Raw genomic sequence first — 16,647 nt, 5'->3', positions numbered from 1 at the left:
GAGCATTGGCGAGCTTCAGCGAACTATTCGCTGAGCGAAGGCTTAGCGAGCCTACGCGAACATCACCAGGGGATCACCTGCTCATGGCGAGCATTGGCGAGCTTCAGCGAACATGTTCGCTACAACGAACTCCTGGTCGCTTAGCGAACTATACCAGAAAAATATCTGTTCTTGAGTTTCAATAAGGCGGTTTAACATTGAATCAACTCAAAAATTCATTCAAACATGTTATAAATTCTTATAAACAGCTATTTCAAGCATATATGGTATCAAGGAACATTAATCATCCCTTCCAAACATCCAAATACCTCTAACAATCAAAATCATGCCAATTTCTTGGGTTTTAAGCAACTTTCATAAACTTTTTCAACATGATCCAAACACATGCATATTTTTCATGAAATCAAGCTAGTGATTAACACATACAAAGTGATGATGACGAACATCACACTCACATACAAAAGCTTAATCAAAAGTCTAAAAGAAATTGAGTGGGAGAGTTCGGGAATGGAGACATAGACAATCTCCCCTCTCCTTGCCACTCAAGAATCATGAATTCTAATCTCTTACCTTAAGCAAAGATGATGATCCAAGCCTTTCCTCTCCTCTCTTGCTCGTGATTCTCCTAGCCAAAACCCTAGCTTAGCTTTGCTCTTGCTCTTACTCACTCAAAACTCAAAGAAATGAATTGTGATACTATTCATGTGTTTGACTTGCTACTTATACTACTTTCCATTGTCATGAACCAAGCCCAAATGGCTTAGGCCCAATGCCTCTCACGCCCATTAAGCCCAAAACAAAGGTTCTCGCGTCTAATAACTTACGCTCGGCTAAATAATTATTCGCCGCTCACTAAAATAATAAAAGCCAATTAATAAATAAAATAACATTTAATAAAATATACGAATACGAACCTAGAGCTTAATTGAATCTAAGTCCTGCACACTTAAATTAAATTTTTAGTCCTTCCAATTGTTTATTAATACTTTGTTATCATCAAAACCTTAATAGATTTAGGGGCAAACATTTTTTAAATCAATTTTGTTCCAACAATCAAAACATAAACGGAAAATCAACAACATAAGGTAGCATACAAACGTGGATATTTCGGATCAATTTCAATCCAGTCGAACATTTTTCTCACATCTTCATCATCTTTCAACTCTTTCCATTCATATTTCCGTGGTGCATCATCATATCCTCCAACATGGTCAGCTGCCAGATCGATATATGACTCATAATACGCTAGTTTGTCTATTTTGATTTGTCTAGCGTATTTGAAGCGATACATGGCTTCAATCGTATTTTTGATAGTTTGAAGAGTTGTTAAAGTGTTTTTCAAATCAACGCAGAACAACTCGTCATTACCGCGAAACTTGATTGAAAATGGATAAGAAGTCGCTAAATTGTTTTTAACAAACCGTTTTGAAGTACTCATTTTGTAGAAAACGATTTCAATTATTTTCTAACTCTCCCTATACGTATTTATAATACATAGAAATCAATAATATCCACATATATTGTCGGTGCAATATCGACCACGAAAATATTGTCGGTGCAATATCGACCACAAAATATTGTCGGTGCAATATCGACCACAAAAAATTGTCGGTGCAATTTCGATCATTTTTCACATGAATACCTACCTTTCTTCAATCCCCCCCCATCAAGTCTCTTATACCCCCTATATTCTGTTTCGCAAAATTTAAATTTATTTCGACCCGCAGAAACCGAAACATAAGTTTCGATTAATAAAGACCAAAATTACTGGAACATTTCGGTTGATAAAGCTCGAATTATGCAGAAACAAGGCCAGGTTATGCAGAATCACTTGCAGAACCACCTCAAAATCGTCGAGGTCAAAACCTGTTTTTTCTTTCAATTCATTTCCAATATTATATCAGGCTAAATACAATTTGTTACAACATTTCATAACCAAAGTTTCATAATCATATTTCATAACAATAATACCAAAGTTCAATATACAATAATACCACATTTCATAACCAAAGTTCATGAGTAAATTGCGCATACAAAGTTAATATGTTACAACGCATAATCGGCATGGTATACATCACAAAATAATGCGCTTAGCTACCCTTTCAAAAAATAGTGCGCTTAGCTACCATTTCAAAAAATAATGCAATCTCAGCTCAGTATCGAACAACTCCACATATGATTCCTTATGCATGTTTACTCCTTCTCGGTGGTGGGAAAAGTGCATCCGTGACATACTTGTAACGCTCAGTATCGAACAACTCCACATATGATTCCTTATGCAATCTCAGCTCCCTCTCCATGTTCAGTCTGATCAACTCAAAATCTTGTTGATTTCCTTTTTGGTGCAAAGCTACCACACGGTATCCACAATAACCGTCACCTTCAACGTCAATAATATCTTCGATAAATGGGTGCATGAACTTCGGCATATGGTTGATAAAAGGAATTTCAGGAGGTGCTGGAGGTGCTGGAGTCAAAGTACTGATGACGAGTTCTTTAGGCACCTCAGGCACTGTTTGTGAAGTCGACGGCTTTGACTTTGTTGGTTTCGACTGAGATGCCTGTGTAGCTGCAATATGATCATCAACATGCTCCCACCGAGACTTATCCCTGCTCGTGGATCTTGTGACACGAACTGATTTTTTCTTTCTAGCACCTTTTGTTTTGGCCTTTTGAAGCGGAGGTTTCACAGAGGTGGTTTCTGGATATGCTATGAGACGAAGTTGATTCCTAATATCATTCTTCACGCTAACATCGGCTGTTTTTAATCGTTCCTACAAAGAAAGAAAAAAAAATCAAACTCATTAAAATTAATTGTATACAAAGTGTAACATTATACACATAATGTAAAATTAAAATCATAATAAAAAAGTATACGAAATGTAACCATTATATTTATGAAGGTGTAATAACCTGAATTGCTTTCCACTCAGCCAAGCAATCATAATCGTCAACCACGTCGCCCGGTGCCGGCTCATCTTCGAAACACAGTTTCTTCCATTGAGGGTGAATCTCATCAAGTCGGATAGGTTTGTTATTTTTGATCTTCTTCGCAATCAAGCATGCACATGGCAACCCGTATGTCCTTCTCATAACACAGCCACACTTTTTGCTATCCATACCACATTCTTCGACCCTGTTTGCTTCGTCATAAATGTGATCCATAGCCTTTCTTGAGATTTTATAAAACAAGAATGCGTAAAGAGGATCATCATCGTATCTGTGTTCCGCAACAGACATACTCCGACCGAATTCACCTTGTACTTCGGTGAACTGACTTATCAACATCTTATTTATCGCTTCCCATCCTTTCACCAAGTCACCGTTACCGTCCTTCAAGTAACCTTTCAACACACCATGACATGATTCAGCTCTATTCGTGGTGTGATTCCCCATGTGCATATGTTGGTCTACCCAAGCATTGACAACCCTTTCTTTATCAGTGTCTAGGACAGTCTCTTCAACATAACGCAAAAACTTTGGCCATCTCGCACAAAGCTCCCTAAACACCATAACATTGTCAGCATATTCCTTTTCCGTTGTCGACTCTAAGACATCATTAAAAGCATCGGTGATTTGATCCCACACATCAGTCTGCTTCTCATTCTCTCCATTCTTGATTTTCACAATTTCCTTCATCTTAGAGCTCACGTTCTTTTTTACATGGAAACGACAAACCATTGCAGCCGATGTTGGAAATACCTCAGAAACTGCATTCATCAGAGCCAAATCCCTATCGGTGACAATCACCTTCGGTCTAACATCCTCATTCCTTAAGAGACTGACACACTGCTCTAGAGCCCAAGTGAAGTTGTCCTCTCTTTCATTGGTAAGCCAAGCAAATCCAACATTGAAAGATCTCCCAGTTGATGTGAATCCGACAATCTCAAATAACGGCATTTTGTATTTGTTTGTTTTGTATGTCGAATCCATCAAAAGCACAGTAGGAAAAGAATTGAACAAACTTATAGATTTAGGATGTGCAAAGAAAATGTCTTGAACATGTTCGGATCCGTCTGCAACAACCGTTCTATGTTTGAAAAAATACCCGTTCTCGACAAGTCTTTTGGAGAGGTGTTGCATTTCAGTCATTGATGCCCTCATTTTAAGTTTTAATCGATGACTTAAATTGTAGAGTTGCTTTGCCGTTGTCTTGTTGTTTGGATCCCTATCTTTCAATGTGGACATTATATTCTTAGGCGGAACCAGATTCCTTGACATTTCCTCCATACATTGCCTTTCTTCCGGTTTGAGACGACCGACAATGAGATGGCCTTCAACTGCCTTGTCCAACTCGTGGTTATGTTTGCCGTTTACAACGGTCAAATGCCATGTTTTATCGGCATGACAATAACCACGGAGTCGAAATGGACAGCCGCATTTCCTCATGCCGGTTTGATCAGATTTTAGCTTCTTATTTGTTGACACGTACCGGCCTCCCCGCTCGCAATCCAACCTGAAATATTGCTTCCTCTTTTCGCTGCCGTTGTCGGATTTGCCAATTACAATTGCAAACTTTAGCTTTAAGGCAATCTCCCGAGCCCATCTAATCAACTCATCTCGGTCAGGGGTTACCATTTCAGTGTAAAAATGATCCGATGTATCAATCTCATATGCAACAGGTCTAGATGGAGGTTTATCAGGTGGAACCTCAACAATTCCCGGAGCACAGATACCTAGCACAAGCTCTCGTTTGCCCGCCATAACTACATAATATAAGAGGGATAAACACATAATTAGCCACATATAATACTTAATACATATAAAATTGGTAGCACATTCTATAATCCATAACAGCCAAGGCAATGCAAGCAAAACAGATAGACCTAAGGCAATGCAATGCAATGCAAGCAAAACAGACAGTCATGGCAAGTAAAGACAGTGCAAAAATTAAAGTTCCAGTAATTTCGGTTAGTATCAACCGAATGAATCCTTCGGTTAGGCTTGGCAAGCAAACACGTTTAAACCAACACAAAACCAAAAGTTCCAGTCATTTCGATTCGTATTAACCGAAGGATTCCTTCGATTTCTATAAATCGAACGATTTTGTGTCAGAAACCTACCAACCTAGCATATATGACAGTTGAAAATAAAAGAAATTAAATGGAAGATTACCTTAATATTGTGCTTCAAATCGCCTTCCAACCCTTAGCAAACGTTCCAAACTTGATTTTAAGCAGCGATTTGAGTGAAAAACGGATTGGATTTTGGGATCTCTTTTGGTAGTGTGGGGATGAAGTATTGAAAGTGATGAAGAATGTGAGAGGTTGCTTTCTATATAAACATACTTCGATTCGTAAAACTCGAAGAAGGAAGCGAGTGGTTTTTAAAACCCGAAGTTTTTATTTTTTCGATTCGTAAAGCCCGAATTTGCTAACCGAAAATTTGGTCATTTTCGAAGGGCAAACTGGGATTTAAGGGGGGTATAAAAGAAACGTGGGGGGTGGGGAGAGAAAATATCATTTTGTTGCTCATACATTTTGGTTAGAACGTCAAAATTTTGTGTTCCTCGTCAAACGTTGGATTTGCTTCTGTCTTGTATTGTTTCTACTTTGATAAATAAAATTATATAACTTTGTTATTGTTAAAAAAAAAGCTGCAAAAATAAACATACAATGAATATTGCTAGCTAGCAACACACTCTCTCGTACTTACATTTTAACACACTTTTATATTTTTTTTATTGGTTAAAACTCACATAGATCTTACAAAATTGTGTTGGTCACGCGTAAGTTTGTTTCTTAATTCTTTTGATCTACAATGATTTTATTAATTTTATATTATTTTCGAGGTGCTGTCAGTCGAGATAGAGGTTTTATTGAGGATGTTGTCGTGAAAAGAGTTGTCAGAATTGTCGAGTTAATGCATCTTTTTCCTAAGTTAAGAGATCCATATAGTGAGCTTCTTCTACCTTGGTCATGCATGGGTAATCGCCAAACTTTTTTCAGCATCAGAACATGCCAACCAATTACATGGAGAAGGCAACTATTTTGTTTGATAAAGAGTTGAGAACGGCGGTTGAAAACATGTGGTTGAGGAGGCCATTCTTTGGAGACCTTCAATGGAGGATTGCTTCTTTACTCATTATGTTTGAGGGGCTAAGTTTGTATTCAGCAGTATGGGCCACCTCATATGCCTTTGTGGCTTCCAGGGCCTACTCTTGGGTTTTGCAAGATCATATATTGAGAGACAGTGAATAATGTGGTCTGGACTTGAATTTTGACAATGTTTTAGACAGTCTTTGGGATACAATTCCGACTTTGCTAGCAAGGACACCGTCTCCCCTAAAGCTCAACATGTTTTGGCGAGTATTCTTTTTGGTAAAATTGTTCTTGACATGAAAGTTGATTTTGTCATGACCATAAAGCAAAATACAGTTTTTGGGTGTTTGAAAGTGGCAAATGTTCAAGACTTTCTCCTCGCTATCTCCATTGATGGGTTAGGCCAACACATGTCCCCGGTTGAGTATCATACTATCCTTAAATACCGCCTCATGATTCAGTTATTCCCTAAGAATGAGGTTTGTATTGTTTGTCATAAAACGTGTCTCGACACTTTTGGAGAGCATGCAATTTATTGTAGGAACTTCCAAACTTTAAATACACTAGTCAAATGTGTGTTTTGAAATACTCCCTCCAATTCTTAATATAAGATAAATTTTATTTTATAAATTTATTGAAAATATAATGTATTTAATCATATTATTAGTTTATATGAATGTAAAATATAATATGTTTTATGTGCAACAGTGCAAGTAAATTGTCATTTCATTTTGAACAACCGACACGTTCTCTTTTGCTTCTACTCTACTTCTCACATTCTTCATCAAATCTCTAACTCGCTCACACTTCCAACTCACTCTCTCCAACCCCAACGATTCACCTAACTCACTTACTTATACATTATTTCTCACCACCGAGACACTCACTCACTAACCCACTCATTCCTTGACTCAATCGCCACCGTGGCTCATCACAAACCAATACAAATGGATTCCTCTTCCGACGAAGAAGACGACCACCACCACCTCATCAACCAAAACTCAACAAAACCTCGAACTCCTCCCTCCATCACCACCACCTCCGCCGCAGCATTTCACGTCGAAGATCTCAACTCACGACTCCGGCGAACCAATTTCACCTTCCAGAAAAAGTACATTATCGCCATTTTCGTTATCCTCATCGTCGTTCTCCTATTCTCAATTCCTAATCTCCGTCGTTACTTCTCCACCGCATCATTCATCTCCGATTCAATTTCCGATAAAATGAAGGAATCTGAATTACGCGCCATTTACCTCTTGCGTCAACAACAACTCGCTCTTTCCACCGCTTTCAACGATTCCAATGTCGAAGATCTGAAATCTGCACTATTCAAGCAAATTTCAATCAACAATGAAATTCAACAGATTTTGTTGAATCCGCATAGAACAGGCAAATTGATTGATCCTGAATTCAATTTCCGAAAATTGAATTTTACTAGTGGAAATTATGATAGGTGTAGAACAATTGATCAGAATTTATCAAAGAGAAAAACAATTGAATGGAACCCTAAAAATGGGAAATTTTTGGTAGCTATTTGTGTTTCAGGTCAAATGTCAAACCATTTGATTTGTTTGGAAAAGCATATGTTTTTTGCTGCTCTTCTTAATAGGGTTTTGGTGATTCCAAGTTCTAAAGTTGATTATCAATATGATAGAGTTGTTGATATTGATCATATTAATAAATGTTTAGGGAAAAAAGTTGTTATTTCTTTTGATGAATTTTCTAATGTTAAGAAGAATCACATGCATATTGATAAGTTTCTTTGTTATTTCGCTTTGCCGCAACCTTGTTATTTGGCTGATGAGAAGGTCAAGAAGTTGAGTGGTTTGGGTTTTTCTATGAGTAAACCTAAGGCTGTTTGGGATGATGAGGATACTCGGCATCCGAAGAAGAAGACTGTTCAGGATGTTTTGGCTAAGTTTTCTTATGATGATGATGTTATGGCGATTGGTGATGTTTTTTATGCTGAAGTGGAGCATGAATGGGTTATGCAACCGGGTGGACCGATTGCTCATCAATGCAAGACTCTGATTGAACCTAATCGCCTTATTTTGCTTACTGCTCAGCGGTTTATTCAGACATTCCTTGGAAGGAATTTCATTGCGTTGCATTTTCGGAGACATGGTTTTTTGAAATTCTGGTGCAACTTTTATTCCCTTTCTCTTTTAATTTCGCATTAGATTATGGGCTGTATGAATTGATGACCTGAGTTTGATGTGTTAGAGTAAACTCTTGCCTGCTTCTGCATTATATTTTTTTAAAATGAACTGAATTCAAATACCATGTGATCAGTGATTCCTCACATTTATATAGTCGACAGCTCAAATTTGTCGAATCAAGATCAGCTCTGATTTTAAGCTAAGAGAATTAGCTTTAAAAGCAAACATGAAGTCAAAGCGGTTCAATCTTGATCCAACGCTTTTGAGATGTTAACTACGTGAGTGCATGTAATTTCTGACTGCAGGGATCCAAATTCGAATGAATTGCCAACTGCATTTTCATGGCTCATGAGTCATGATTATTTTTTTGTTTGTTTCATTCAATGCTCAGCACAATCTTATTTAAATAATGTAAAAAGTGATGTGTGTAAGGCTTTTGCCTCGTGAGAAACTATCCTGCAATTTTCTCACTCTATTTCCCTTTTATCAGATTGACTTACTTATCCATTTTTATGTTTACAGTAATGCTAAAAAACCAAGTTGCTTTTACCCCATCCCTCAAGCAGCAGATTGCATCTTAAGGGTGATTGAAAGGGCCGATGCACCCATCATATATCTTTCTACGGATGCAGCAGAAAGTGAAACTGGTCTGCTTCAGAAACTGGTTGTGCTAAATGGCAAGCCTGTTCCACTTGTAATTCGGCCAGCCCGGAATTCAGCAGAAAAGTGGGATGCTTTGTTATACAGGCATGGTATTGAGGGAGATTCACAGGTGAGATGACAGTGCTTCCTTATTTTTTTCATGTCTGATCATTAAGGTTACAATTCACGATTGAAAATCGGTAACTTGGAACTATAAAACTTTTACCATAGCTTAGAGAAGAGTTGGATTCATTGTGTGTTTATTCGAGGTAGTCTTATCTTGTATTTACAAAAGACTGATTTCATGACTCAAGCTCGTCATGCTGCCATTTCATGACTCAAGCTCTTTCATGATTTCAAGACTAAAACTTTTACCATAGCTTAGTAAATGAAATCTTATTATTCTCACCCTGTCCTGCTGCTATAAAAAACTGTCGGGAGGAAAATAAAAATTTAAGAACTGTAGGCCCTATGGTATTTAACTTTGTTGTTGTTAAGAAATCCCACATCAGATGTGAAATAGCCTGAAGATGGATTTATAAGTAGAGGCAATCCTCACTTTACAAGCCGGTTTTCAAGGGTCGAGTTTGGCCCAACTCCCAATTCTAAGAGTTGCCATTAGTCGCCTAACTTGTCTTGCTGTGGGATTGGCTTCAGGCCTGAGAATAAGTTTGAGAATCCAGTCAAATTTGGGTTGATTTGGTGTAGTCGCCGGAATTGTTTGCAGGCTCATAATAAAAGGATAATGTTCATATTGAATTGAACTAAAAACAATTTGGGACTTTTGTATGAACTTATAATTGAATAAGAATATAATACTTCTTCTCTAGCTTACACCTTTTCTCTCTTTATTGATTTGGCTGTTCTCTATCTTCTCATATATTCGTATATCATTGGTATATTTTTAAAGAATAATGCTTAGTTTAACTGTAGGTAAAAACTTTAGCACAAAAGCTAAGTGCCCAAATTTTAAATCACCTCTACTCATATAATCCCAGTTTCTCACTCAATTTCATCCATGTGTATCTGTCAAACCACTTAGTTGCTATTTCATGTTAAACTATTAGTAGGAAATAGCAAAACTACTCTCTTTCAATTTATATTTGGTGATGTTCATTATGAATATTTTCACACTGAAGGTCGAAGCTATGCTGGACAAGACTATATGTGCCATGTCTAGTGTGTTCATTGGAGCACCGGGTTCCACTTTCACTGAAGACATCCTGCGATTGAGAAAGGACTGGGGATCAGCATCGTTGTGTGATGAGTACCTTTGCCAAGGTGAAGAACCGAATATTGTAGCGGAAAATGAATGAAAGATCAAAGATGATGATGGTTTTCTTGTGTAGTGGCTCAGGACCAGACATTTGATTGTCCTACCTTAGGTTTGGTTGTATTTTTCTCATATGAGTAGTCTTGTATGATATTAGAATTAGCGATTTTATTGATAACTTTTGCTTGTTATATACATAATTCTTTTCTCACATTGATTGTAATTTGTAAAATATATACACGATGATTCTGAATTTTGCCACATAACAGTTGTGGCATTTCAACTTCCCATTTCTCTTCTCATTTGAAATGAACCTTACCCATATATAGCTTTCAACTGTTTCATTAAACAGAAGGAGAAGCTCAAAAACGTATTTAATAATTTTGAAAATGTAGGGAAAATGTTTAGCATTATGAAAGCATCTCACTGTAAAGTTAATGTAAGCACATTGAATCTCTGGCTTTTATCCTATAATTTCTGGTATAAAGTTAATGTTGTGCATTAGTGTGTCCAAAGTGGATTTCACCCATCCAAACCTTTACTCAACCACTCTTAGGTGTGGAACTGCGTGCTCTTTGCACCGCAGTGAATCCAGATCCATTTTATGTGGCCATAATATATATACAAAACATCATGAGTCCAAATTGAGGATATTTTGAGATTTTTGGGGAGCCTGAGAGCAAAACTTACGGAGCCTAAAAACAATTTTCCGTCAATGTTGATATATGGTATAGCATTTTAGAAGTTCCATACTCCATTAATCTCTTTGATCCATAAACAACAAGGAAAATTTTATAGCTGGAAAGTAGCACATATTATATGATCCATTGTGGACCAATACATCCATAGTTAGTGGCTTAAAATTTTGACTACTATATATATCAACTACCAACAATGAATTGGTCCAAGAGGTAAGGGTATTAGTCCCCTTAAATATGTGGTCAGGGGATTCGAGAACCCACCTTTGTGTGCCCCACAGGTTTCCAGCGGAGATTAGTCATATTCAGCTGTATTTGTAAGATTTACAACGACTCCATCCACTATCGATTTGCCATCAAGTTTGATGGTAACGCGCCAAATATCCAACTCTCTTAGCCACAATATCGCTTCATAATATAATCCAATAGCTTCAACCTCATCTTGAGGTGGTATATTTACCTCTTTCTGTAACGACTTGGCCTTCACAAAATCTCTTTTCTCGTCTCGGATACACATGCCAATTTTGTAGCCTATAACTTAGCCAAAAATTACAGTATCTACATTACACTTTAACTCTCCCGCCGCTGGTTTACACCACTTGTTAACGTTGCCTCAAATACACATAAATTGTGTTGTGATATAAAAAATAAAAAAAGAGAGACATACAAATAAAACGAGGTGTTGAATAAATGTATGAGAATGAAAAAATTTCAATTAGCACCGTTATAAATTTTAGTAGTTTGCACCTCCTGAGTCAGGGTTTTGGTTCTGCCACTGAGTTGAGAGTTGCGAGTTTTTGAATTCACGTCCTGCAAACATATATCCATGTCGCAAGAATGAAAGATGAGTCAGGGTATGGTTCTGCCGAGTTGAGAGTCGCAAGTTTTTGAATTCACGTACTGCAAACATATATCCATGCCGCAAGAATGAAAGAAAATTCCAGTGTTTATTAAAAAAGAAAAAAAAATAGATTTATAAATACTTCATATATATAATTGATCTATATTATAAGTTAGATACATTGACGCAATCATTTGGTTTTGGAACAATCTAGAAAGTAAAAAAAGAAAGAAAAGAAGCAATACGTTAGTACCATAAGGCTACATTACTCCATTTGTGGACCACAACCGCAAACCCCGCCGCTTTTCACATTCTTCATTACATTCTCTTTTTCAATCTCATTTTTTCTTCTTCCTCACTTCACCGCTACCACCTACATTTCTCACTTTCTTCATTATTAGGGTTTTTCACTCATTAGGGTTTTTCATTTTTCACCATGAAAGCCAAATTGATCGTTTTCCCAATTCGAGGAAGAAACTGGTGTTTCTCCAGATCCATTGATCACACTCTCTCTGCTTCTTCTTCTTCTTCAACCGCTTCATCTCAATCGCCTTCATCTCTCAAACAACTATGGAAATCCATTAACACTGGTGATAAACCCATTAACGCTAAAGCTGAACTTTTTACTGATTACGTCGCTAACAAGGTCACATTTTTAACATTTCTTGCAAATTTCTCTTTCTGGGTATTTCATTTTCTTGTTCATTCCTCATTTTTATTATGATTTTGATGCAGATGAATAATGGTTGGGTTGGTTTGGAAAAGGCACCTGATGGATCTTTCAAGAAGAAGATTCATGGGTCAGTGATTTTCTTTTTTGCTTCATTATTATTGTCAAGTTTTGTTCTTTTGGGAAATTTTTGTTCTTGATTCTTAAATGTGGTTTTGGGTTTTTGCAGATTAGGGTTATGGCTTTTGTCTAGGGTTAAGCCATCAGAGATTTTTTTGAAATCTATATCAAAGGAAGTTACTGGTGTTGAAGTCATTTACCCATCAAGGTTGGTATTTAATCATAATAATGTGTTGTTCTGTTTGGTTTTTTTGCTGTTAAAAATGTTCCTTTCGCATTAGGGTTCTTAGGTCCTTATTTGTGATGGATATATTGAGTGATCATAGATAGATACATAGTTTTCTTATTTAGTTTTGGAAAATGATAATTGTTTCGAACAATAAAAGACAAACACGCGGAGGCATATTTAAGACCCATTTTAGTGCACACGTAGACTTTGATTTCCGCCAAAAACAGAAATGATGGTTTTTTCCATTTTAAAAAGTAAAACACCTTTGTAACATTACCTTTCTTGTGTGAAGTGTTGGTAATATTTAGCACTTCTCTTCAGTTTTTGATGTTATTCAATCCATGTTCGATTCTTTGATGTTTAATGTGGAACTGTATGGACTGTGAAATGAGAGACATGATTGTGTATTCTTGGTGCTTTTCTGAGAGAATCAGCTTAGTTTTTATCGATTTGTAGATTTTGAAGTTGTAAAGTCTATGGAATAATTTTGATTCAAATGTCATATGTGGGGACATAATGTGGATGAAGAACAAAATTTATCATAGTATTTTTGCTTCTTTTTTTTAGCTTTTGTTTTACGTCAATTGCGATTTTTTTGCAGCTTGAATGCTCAACTTGTTCGTCGCAGACTAAGACATATTGCGATGAGGTAATGATTCTCTCTCTTTCCTCACACATGATGTTGTTGGAACAAATTACTGTGTTAAACTGAAATGTGTCACTTCAGCTTGGTGATTTATTTTTAATTGCTAATATTTATTTGATATGATATAATATGCACTATTATCTGTTGACAGGGGCACAATTATACACAGGAAATTCTTTTATGGTTCAATTTCATTGATTCCATTGTCCTCTGCATTTAGCGTACGTATGTGTTCCGTGAATGTTAATTACGTATATAATATGTCTTTTTGCAATGATTCTTCTATTCTATAGATTGTGATTATGCCCTTTAGTTTAATGTGTAGTTATTTCTTTGCTTCACTGGATAATAATTCATATTAATTTTACATTTCAGGTTTTACCTTTGCCTAATGTCCCATTCTTCTGGATTTTATATCGCTCGTATTCTCATTGGAGGGCCCTTCAGGTTTGTACTGTTGATAAAAGTGCTTGGCACTTGCATTTTATTATTTTCCCTCTCTCATTTATGTTATGTTGCCTGTTTTTGCCATCGCAATCAGGGACTTTCCTTTTGCCTGTCTCAACATTCAAATTTTCAATTAAGAGCTTTGTTTTTATAGATGTCAGTGTTTTTAAATAGTGACTGCGGTGGTGCTATAGCGTAGTCGAATTTGAACTAATCACTGTTGTTCCGCAATATGCATTTTCGTAGAAAATGTTGTCAAATAGTGGTGCCATAGCTCAGTTGTTGCATAGCGGAATTTGAACAAACCTCTATTTTTATGTGATTCGCAATTGATTACACTATTCTTGCCAAACTCAGAAAAACAAGACTTCAAATCTGTCCAAGGATGCCGGTTATTCCTTGAAATAATGAGGGCTTCCTGCTATATATTGAAGCTTATTGTTCCTTTAATCTTCACAAGATGTTTATTTGTAAATCCAATTGACCCACTTATATCTGCGTTAAATTTAGGGTGGTGGTACTGTAAATCACAGAATTACCAATGCTAAACGAAAATCGTTTTATTTTGAGGAAATTAAAGAAGCTATACTGTTCTTGAATAGTTGTCAATTTGTCATGGATGATTATTCATTGATGTTGTCCTAAATAGTCCTTTGGTTTTTCATATATTGTTTGGAGCTTGGCTTCTAAGTTCTTTTATCTTGATTTTTGCTTAATAATCTGCTCGGTTTTATCTTCAATTATCAGGGAAGTGAGAAGCTGTTTCAACTAGTCTCAGATAGCGGCAAGTCATCAAATACTTGCACCGATAAGAAGGAAACTGAGCATGATGACTCCAAAAATGAAAGCCTTGTTTCACGTGAACCAAATTGGGTAAGTATACATATTCTTTTCTAATATTAATTGAGATATTGGAAAGTGTTAAACAATTACAAATATGTTCCGCATTTGTTGGTCGCTTTAAATTATTTCATGCATAAGCTAAAATATTTTTTTAAAAGCTTTTGGCATATTCATTCATTGTGTTGGTTTAGGTTTACAATACTTTTTTATTTACTGCAGACCAATTTAAAATTATGTAATTTGCATTTCTTGTCGTCACCTTTCTTATCTTTTGGGTACATCAGATATGTAATCATCGATTTTTTTTTAGTTTACCGCCATGTTATTCTCTAAACTTATAGTGGTCTAACAATTTGGTCCTTGAAAATGAAATCTTTGATCACATTAGTCTCTAGGGTGATTAGGACCTAGATTGATTGACCCAAAAAGACGAGTGATTGAGGATTTTCAAGCTTAGAAATTATTTTGGAATTTCATTAATTCAGTGGTCAAATTGTCCGACACATAATTTGAGAGACTAAATTAGTGATTTACTCTTTTTATTACCATCGAGTCTTAGAATAGGGATGCCGATTGAGCTACAAGTTTATTGACCATACCATTGGTCTTTCACATGCATGCACAGAACCACAGAATCCCATAACTTGTTATTTTGGTGAACAATCTCTCTACATCTTGTGGTTATGCACTTTTTGCTTAAGGAACAAGTCGACAATTTTGTCCACTTTATAATATAATCCAACTCTTAACAAATATGATATGATAATACTATTTTATGTGCTAGCGCATTCATATTTCATTGTCTACTTTCTTATATGTTATTTTTCTTTTTAAATGATGTATCAATTAGGTATTGAGTCCATCCCAAGAGCTTGAGAATCTTGTTCGTCGAGAAGATGGGAACGATGGCCTTAGTAGACACACCATCGAAGAAATTTGCAAGATATATGATTTGAACACCAAAGATGTTATCAAATACGAAAAGTCTATTTTTTAGTTACCAGATTTGTAATACAGGTTTTTGCATTTACATTTTTTGACTCGTTTTTAGGGAGACACCAACTTACTCAGACTTATCAATGAATTTCTTTGTCAATAAAGAATCTTTGACAGTACGAAGTTGTACAAAAATAGTTTTGTTTTTTGGTGAATATTAATGTGATTTGGGTATAAATATCAAATGATGTTTTTGCAATGCAGTTGATCAAATTAGAGCCATTACACATTTACACGGGCTGTTTGTATAATAACATTTTTTGTGAATAAATAATAAACAATATACCTCTAAGTTGTTATTATATTTAAAAATTAACTGTTTCTAGACATCATTTATTAAACTTAGCTTTCAATATAATAAAGTTAGGAATGTGGGATATATGTATGATCCCATTATTATTTTTGTGGAATGTGGGATGCTGCTATAATAAAGTTTAGTGACATGTTGAAGTTTAAAGAATTATTAGTCTAGTTGAATGTTAAGAGTTGAGTTAGGGACAAGAATTATTCATCCTGAATTGTTAGTTCTATTAAATTTGAGATGAGGCAAGCAATTTTGAAGTCAAAATCTAACATCATTTGTCTTCAAGAAAGATTAGGTTGGACGTGTATCTAAGATCTTGTGTGTCAGAAAGATAGCTGGTACACGAGATGTACACAAACTAAAGAGAGAAAATCTGCCAATTACACAAGCTGTGATACAAAAAAGGCAAAGAAAAGAAAGAAAAAAAACAGAACATAGTACTTGTTGTAATTTTTATCCCTAAACCATATGTTCTCACATAGAAAAATGAACAGCAACCATGGCTAAGAGCCTAAGATTGAGCAGCTTGCACATTTATAACTTCACACAAGTAATGTGAAGTACAAATGGGAATGGATTCTCTCAAGTGTAATTTACACTTGTGTAATTTACACTTGAGAGAATATACTAAAGTGAAAACAATTAAAAGGGGTAAAAATGACATTTTTAGATTAAATTGACATTTTTTTTTTTTTGAAAATAGATTAAATTGACATTAAAAATTGTAAATTTTATAGG

The 16,647-nt window shown here is 35.8% G+C and overlaps 3 protein-coding genes across 3 annotated transcripts; 2 read left to right on the top strand and 1 right to left on the bottom strand.

Moving 5' to 3' along the window:
* Positions 1–2,183: 2,183 nt before the first annotated feature.
* On the bottom strand, positions 2,184–4,704 carry LOC123886419 (PKS-NRPS hybrid synthetase cheA-like). The gene is made up of 2 exons (XM_045935735.1): positions 2,914–4,704; positions 2,184–2,774 (listed from the first exon to the last, which is right to left on the bottom strand). The coding sequence occupies exons 1-2, from the start codon at positions 4,702–4,704 to the stop codon at positions 2,184–2,186; spliced, it is 2,382 nt and encodes a 793-aa protein (XP_045791691.1).
* Positions 4,705–6,754: 2,050 nt separating this feature from the next.
* Positions 6,755–10,398, top strand: LOC123885647 (O-fucosyltransferase 36-like). Its single transcript, XM_045934947.1, has 3 exons — positions 6,755–8,181; positions 8,723–8,972; positions 9,982–10,398. The coding sequence occupies exons 1-3, from the start codon at positions 6,989–6,991 to the stop codon at positions 10,156–10,158; spliced, it is 1,620 nt and encodes a 539-aa protein (XP_045790903.1). The 5' UTR covers positions 6,755–6,988; the 3' UTR covers positions 10,159–10,398.
* A 1,520-nt stretch (positions 10,399–11,918) lies between these two features.
* Positions 11,919–15,804, top strand: LOC123884651. The gene is made up of 8 exons (XM_045933798.1): positions 11,919–12,300; positions 12,390–12,454; positions 12,554–12,652; positions 13,275–13,322; positions 13,471–13,540; positions 13,695–13,766; positions 14,514–14,639; positions 15,460–15,804. The coding sequence occupies exons 1-8, from the start codon at positions 12,091–12,093 to the stop codon at positions 15,604–15,606; spliced, it is 837 nt and encodes a 278-aa protein (XP_045789754.1). The 5' UTR covers positions 11,919–12,090; the 3' UTR covers positions 15,607–15,804.
* Positions 15,805–16,647: the final 843 nt, after the last annotated feature.

Source organism: Trifolium pratense, linkage group LG5 (assembly GCF_020283565.1).
Source record: "Trifolium pratense cultivar HEN17-A07 linkage group LG5, ARS_RC_1.1, whole genome shotgun sequence".
In the NCBI taxonomy this organism is placed as follows: Eukaryota; Viridiplantae; Streptophyta; class Magnoliopsida; order Fabales; family Fabaceae; genus Trifolium; species Trifolium pratense.
The sequence above is the reverse complement of the archived record's forward strand: the minus strand, read 5'-3'. Positions and strand labels throughout refer to the sequence as shown.